This window comes from Crotalus tigris, unplaced genomic scaffold (genome assembly GCF_016545835.1).
Source record: "Crotalus tigris isolate CLP2741 ecotype Arizona unplaced genomic scaffold, ASM1654583v1 scf7180000017596.1218436, whole genome shotgun sequence".
Taxonomy (NCBI): Eukaryota; Metazoa; Chordata; class Lepidosauria; order Squamata; family Viperidae; genus Crotalus; species Crotalus tigris.
Genome location: NW_024096501.1, coordinates 1,210,153 through 1,217,449, shown reverse-complemented (window position 1 = coordinate 1,217,449; position 7,297 = coordinate 1,210,153). Strand labels below are relative to the sequence as shown.

At 44.1% G+C, this 7,297-nt stretch overlaps 1 protein-coding gene across 1 annotated transcript in view; it reads right to left on the bottom strand.

The window, feature by feature from the left end:
- Window positions 1–4,176: 4,176 nt before the first annotated feature.
- The window catches only part of KLF12 (Kruppel like factor 12), a 65,099-nt gene continuing 61,978 nt past the window's right edge, over window positions 4,177–7,297 (bottom strand). The window contains exon 3 of the mRNA XM_039365907.1: window positions 4,177–4,376. Within this exon, the coding sequence (XP_039221841.1) occupies window positions 4,237–4,376 (140 nt within the window). The 3' untranslated portion in view covers window positions 4,177–4,236. The remainder of the gene's footprint in view (window positions 4,377–7,297) is intronic.

Here is a 7,297-nt window from a genome sequence, read left to right as displayed (position 1 = left end):
ATGTATTTTACCAGGAAACATAGATAGGGCCGGCTAGAAAAGTCAGTGCCCTCCTAACCATACCCAAGCACTCCTAGTTTGTTGCGATGTCCATTTTGCTCTAAGAGTTCCAGTGACGTACCCCCACTAACCTAATTGAATTTTCGTCCAATGGGGATTTTTCCCATGTATTTACCAGGAAACCTAGAAAGGGCAGCCTAGGAAAAGTCAGTGCCCTCCTAACCATAGACAAGCACTCCGAGTTAGTTGTCGATGTCCATTTTGCTGTAGGAGTTCACGGTGACGTAACCCTAACCCTAAGTGGAATTTTCCTACAATGGGATTTTCCCATGTATTTTACCAGGAAACCTAGAAAGGGCAGCCTAGAAAAGTCAGTGCCCTCCTAACCATACCCACGCACACCTAGTTTGTTGTCGATGTCCATTTTGCTCTAGGAGTTCACGGTGACGTAACCCTAAGTGGAATTTTCCTCCAATGAGATTTTCCCATGTATTTTACCAGGAAACATAGGGCAGCCTAGAAAAGTCAGTGCCCTCCTAACGATACCCGAGAACTCCGAGTTTGTTGGCGATGTCCATTTTCCTCTAGGAGTTCATGGAGACGTAACCCTAACCCTAAGTGGAATTTTCCTCCAATGGGATTTTCCCATGAATTTTACCAGGAAACATACATAGGGCAGCCTAGAAAAGTCAGTGCCCTCCTAACCTTACCCAAGCACTCCGAGTTTCTTGGTGATGTCCATTTTGCACTAGGAGTTCACGGTGACGTAACCCTAACCCACAGGTCGGCAACCTGCGGCTCCGGAGCCGCATGCGGCTCTTTGAGCCTTCCCCAGTGGCTCCCAGCCTCCTCTGCCTTTGCAGAGAGAGACAGAGACAGAGAGGCAATTGCGCTTCCCTGCCTCTCTCTCTCTCTCTCTCTCTCTCTCTCTCTCTCTCTCTCTCTCTCTCTGTGTGTGTGTGTGTGTGTGTGTAAAAGATTGCACTCACAGTGTTCTCCGAGGAGCTGAAAAGCTTTCTGGACGGAGCTCCTCCCTTTGCTGCGTCTCTGCAGGAAGCAGGAAGCAGGAAGGGCAGGAGAGAGCTAGCTAGCCCAGCTAGGCTGACTCAGGAATTCTGGGAGTTGAAGTCCATGAGTCATAAAAGAGACGAGGTTGCCTACCCTGATCTTGTTGGACAACAGTGTGAAGCTTTCCAGGTGAGCAGCAGATAGGAGAGAGAGAAAGAGAGAGAGAGAGAGAGGGAGGGAGGGAGAGAGAGAGAGAGAGAGAGAGAGGAAAGAGAGAGAGAGAGAAAGAAAAAGAGTGGGGTAAGAGGAGTGGCAGGCCGACCAAGGGCAGATAGAGAGGGAGCGAGAGAGAGAGACAGAGACAGAGAGAGACCCTTTTGACATCTAAAATGAAGATAACACTGCATATATCCTTTTTTTACCTGTATGTGTATGTGTATGTATGTGTATATATATGTGTGTGTGTATACATACATACATACACACACACACACACACACACACACACACACACACACACACCTATAATAAAGGTAAAAAAGGATATATGCAGTATTATCTTCATTTTAGATATCAAAAGGATTTCGCAGCTCCCGGTGTTTTGTTTTTGGTGGGAAACAGGTCCAAGTGGCTCTTTGAGTGTTTTGGGTTGCCTACCCCTGCTCTAGATCAGTGTTTCTCAACCTTGACAATTTTAAGGCATGTGGACTTCAACTCCCAGAATTCCACAGCCAGCATTGCTGGATTTCTGGGAGTTGAAGTCCACATGCCTTAAAATTGTCAAGGTTGAGAAACACTGCTCTATATTCGTATTGATTTTCAGCAGACACATTCCTGCCTTTGTTCCTTGAGGAATATTTGTTAGCATAAGCGTTTTAATGTCTGTGATCATGCACTGAATTAAACACACATGCAAGGCAAGAGGAGGTCATCCATAGTTCAGCAGTATTGCATGCTGATGCATAAGAATAGCTATTTTTAAACTAGGAAGGAAACACGAAAAAGCGATTCCACAGATGGGGAAGTCGAAGAGGCAGAAAACGGCACTTGGAGAAATTTAATTCTATCCAGTTCTCTGCAGAGTTTTGTTGATATATAGCCACATGTCATCATAACTCTTAGCAGTTCGCCACAATTACCAAGTACAATATTTCAGCTTTCACCATTCTTTGTGCTTTTCGTGAGCTTCTTCAAGTCCTATGTTTAGTTGATTTGGATTCTCTCTATCACAAAACATGGTTTATTAAGAGGTTTTCCAACTTTTTTTAAGCTGTGGAACCCCCTGATCAACATTTTAGCTGCTAAGACCATGTTAGTCCTGGATTTTGTCCAGCTCTGATTTAGAGACTCCGCTCCAAGATCTGGCTGTCAAGTTCACCTTCATTCCTAAAGACATATCTTGGAGAAAGACACCTTCACCCTGTGTAACGACAAGAAGGCAGGCCAAACTAGCATGGCTGATGATCCTAGCAAAAGCACCCAGAACTGGCGCAGCAGTTAGAGTGCAGTACTCCAGGCCACTTTAGCTGACTGTGTTCAGCAGGTCAGTGGTTCAAATCTTACCGGCTCAAGGTTGACTCAGCCTTCCATCCTTCCGGGGTAGGTAAAATGAGGACCCAGATTGTTGGGGGCAATGTAAATATATATATACATTGCTTACTGGTGTACACCGCTTAGAGAGTGCTTGCACTTAAAAAGCGGTATATAAGTCTCATAAATAAATAAATAAATTTAATTAACTTTATTTATACTTCCACTTTCTTACCACCTTCGTGTATTCCAGTGATGGTGAACCTTTTAGAGACTGAGTGCCCAAACTGCAACCCAAAACCCACTTATTTATCGCTGGGTGCCAGGTGGGTGTGGCCCACTGGGTGGGTGTGGCTGTGGTGATCATGGCAGACTGGGTGGGTGTGGCCAAGGTGGGTATGGTCACCTCAATGTTGCTCGTGGGGAGGGACACCTGTGGGGGCCGGGCAGGGCTGGGGGAGATCCAGGGGGTCTCTGGCAGGTGGTGGGCAGGAGGCTTGTCCTTCGGGGTGAGGTGAGGCAGGGCAGGGGTGTCATTATTGGAGGGCAAGGCAAGGCAGGGGCCGGGGCGGCTACTGCCTGACACCATCGCCCCCCACACACAGAGGCCAGCGAGTGCATGGGGGCCAACTGTCTGTCAGCAGCCACAGCCTGCTGGCCCCTCAACCAGTACACTCTGGGGCTCCGCAGCCTGCCACCAGCAGTTTAGAGAAGTGCCCACAGAGAGGGCTCTGAGTTGTGCCTCTGGCACGCGTGCCATAGGTTCGACACCACTGGTGTATTCCTTCAAGATACTGAGAAGTTGATTTTTCATGGGACTGATTTTTGATGTCACAAACAAGCAAAAATTCAATTCTCTGCCCACTCACAAAGCATTACACAGAACCCCCCAAATATAGGCAATCCTCATCTGTTTGACTGAACAGAAAGGGTGTGTGAGAGAAAGAGAGTTAACACACTTGCAGACAAAACTATCCTCTACTGATTTTAACAGTTTTTCAAAACCAGATGGGTGCTGACCAAACAAACAGAGATGAAAGGAGCTAGAAATTGCCTAAGCAACTATGACTATTTTGTCTGCTTCAAAGACTCATTTTGGCTTGCTCAATACAAGATGGTTAAAAGAAATCAGACTTAAGTGCAAAGCAGTACAAAACGTCCCTAATAATCTCTTATTATTGTGTTCAGAAAGGTCTCTTTTCTTTTCTGCTACTAAAATAAGCTGATGGTAAATCAGTGTTTGAAGCCTCCCTGAGTATTTGCACTATCTATCGAGCAGGAACTATGGATAAGACTTCAAGAAAGAATGGACTTCCTTTGCAATGAATCCAATCAATTGCTCAGACAGATGCACAGAAAAATCTTCTCCCCAACCGACAAGTGCAATTTTGAAAAAGCCTTTGTATTCTGGAAAAGTTACATTTCATTTCCAATAAACAACTCAAAACAAAGAAGAAGAAAGAAATAAACCCAGAATGTTTCCTTGCAAAGCAGAATAAAAAGGATCCACCAGAAGACACTTTTAAGTCGGTCCAGACAATAAAGACTTCTTTAAAACACAGTATCTTCAATTGAGTTTCCTCTGTCATCTTAGCTAACCCCACCTCTAACCAAGCCCGGCCAATCAGAAATTGGCTGTCTAGTAAATGCCACATGATGAGGTCTTCCCACCTTGACATCAGCCTGGAGACTCCATACTTACTCTTGAACTGCTCTGGCTATTGAGAGGGCTGTGGATCCAGTCTCATTCACACTATCCAAAGTCACATTGGGCAGGTCATCATCATCACTGTCACTTTTAATCTGTCTGGGAGACAGGCCACGAGGGTCCATTTGTGCTGGGAATAAGGAGACACAATTGGTTAATTACAGCAACTGTGACATTAATATCACTCTGCAACAACATTTGGATGGGCATGGTCCTTCTGTTCTGCATATGCCATCAATGTATTTCTTATTCTTGTTTAGATCTCAAGAACAGCTCCCAAGAATTTATTAAAAGGACACATAGTTTAAACAATGAAGTGTGTGTGTGTGTGTGTGTCTATAGCCATAAGTTACAATCTACTCCAGGGTTTCACAATCTCAGCATTGACAATATTATGATCTAGATCAGGGGTCTCCAAACTTGGCAAGTTTAAGACTTGTGGACTTATGATCTAGATCAGGGGTCTCCAAACTTGGCAAGTTTAAGACTTGTGGACTTCAACCCCCAGAATTCCCCACCTTCACACTTCAAACGTTTCATTGGCTGAAATTTGGGAATCAGAGAAACAACACCCTGGAATTTGTTGTCAGACATTAATAAGAAAAATTAGGTGGACATAGAGGCAAATGACCTATATAAGACCAGTTACCTACCCAGTGCTATATGGAATGATGAGATTTATCTCTGTTCTCCAGTAACAAGCTGAGATCCATTAAATCAGAGTGGTTCCATATTGCAAAATAGCTTAACAATCTATAAACTTTGCACAAATGAAGCTGCTAGTGCCTGTGTGGCAGTGCTACTGCAAGTGGGGTGAAGCTCACCAGCTATTCCTGGGGTCTGGTGGCCAACAGGCCACGGACCAGTACCGGGCCACAGACCATAGGTTGGGGACCCCTGCCTTAGACCATTTCAGACAAGACGCTATCCAATCTCTTCTTCAAAACCTCAAGCGATGCAGCACCCATAACGTCTGGAGGCAAGCTGTTCCACTGGTTTATTGTTCTCACTGTTGGGAAGTTTCTCCTTAATTCCAGGTTGCTTCTCTCCTGGATTAGTTTCCATCCATTGTTTCTTGTCTTTCCTTCTGGTGCTTTGGAAAATAATTTGACCCCCTCTTCTTTGTGGCAGCCCCTCAAATACTGGATTACTGCTATCATGTCACCCCTAGTCCTTCTTTTCTCTGGACTGGCCAAACCCAAATCCTGCAACCGTTCTTCACATATTAAATATTAATATTTAATAAATATTAAATTTAATTAATATGAAACAACCAGGCTACCTTTCCAGTAAGGGGGGGGGATGACTTCAGGATCAGGAAGTGGCCCAACACAATGGCTGCAACACCCACCTGAGGGGTATCACTTTCTACTGTGCCTCAGAGAGGAGGTAACAGACTTCACTCAAGTGACTGATATGTTAATACAGTGTTTCTCAACCTTGACAATTTTAAGGCATGTGGACTTCAACTCCCAGAATTCCACAGCCAGCATTGCTGGCTGTGGAATTCTGGGAATTGAAGTCGACATGCCTTAAAATTGTCAAGGTTGAGAAACACTGTGTTAACACATCTGCAATCAGACAAAAATGTGTGCAGGTCCACAATAGTAGTTGCACAATGCAAATATTCAAGCCACACAAATATTAGAGTAGTTGATCTAAATAATGAATCAGTCACCCTGCAAAGGGTCAAAAAAAATTCTAGAAGTTGAACGTCAGACTTTGACTCAGTGTTCCTATTTCTCTTTCCTTTGTCAACTCTTAGCATAATGTGCTCCTCCGTAAGCACTATCAAATAGCAAATCCTGAGTCCTCCCCCCCCCATTTTTAGCAAATATCTAAATGGCATGGAATGAGACTCTAAGCAGCAAAGTTTGTGCGTCATTCTCACGGCATGTCACTGCTGCCTTGGAATTAAAACACAACAAACAAACAAATAAAAATGTCCTGTCTTTTTGTTAAGTGTCTAAACCAGCTGTCTACAAATGCAACTGCTCCTCCTGTTCTTGAGCAAATCCTCAATCTGAGATCCTCTCTCTGTTTAATTGATGAAGATAATAATATTGAAGGGGTAAATGGTGTGGTTCCCAGAAAGCCTGTCTATTTGGGTAGAAAAATACAACTGATATACATAAGGGGGAGGAAACAGGAGAAAAAGCTTCATAACAGTTCCTCAAAGCTGTGATGAAGATTTGGTAAGGAGGGTTACCCTTGGGACAACACAAAGGGGATGCAGTGGTCTAGCATAGGGGTCCTCAACCCCCAGTCTATGGACTGGTAAAGGGCCGTGGCATGCCAGTAACCGGACTGCACAAACAAGCAAAGCCCCATCAGCAGGATACAGGCAGCACACAAAACCACGCACTCTCCGGTCCATGGAAAAAGCTCTCTCCATGGAACTAGTCCCTGGTGCCCAAAAGGTAGGGGACCTCTGGTCTAGCATATAAGACAGTGGAGTGGTCAACCAAAAGGTTGGCAGTTCGAGACCTAAGTACATCTATGCGACAGGGTTGAGCTCCCATTTTTTTTTTATCTAGCTCCTGTCAACCTAGTAGTTCAAAATCATGAAAATGAAAATAGATAAATAGGTATCACTTCAATGGGAAGTGCACCTCGGCATATAGTCATGCTGGCTGCATGACCACAGAAGCATCTTTGGACAATTCTGTCTTCCTAAGCTAGGAAATGGAGATGAGTCATACATGACTCACACAGAAACTTTTACCTTTTCAAAACAACAGAAAGAAGCCTCAATTGTAACTAAAAACTCCCTCTGTGTTTGCTTTTCTCCCCAATATTTTATCCTGGGTTTCTGTCACTTGAGAACATCAGATAGCTATCTTAAAACTCAGCTCTTACTTAGAAGGAAAAAATTTCCCACCAAGCCAACCTTGAAGGTTAAAACTTACATTTTAAAGACAATCTCAATATTTTTTTTAATAGGTTGGGTCAATAATGTCAATTACCTAAACTAACCTCCAAACAAATCATGGATTTTTAGATTTGTTGGGGTTTCCCCCCCCCATGTCCTATTGTGGAATGTGGTTAGAA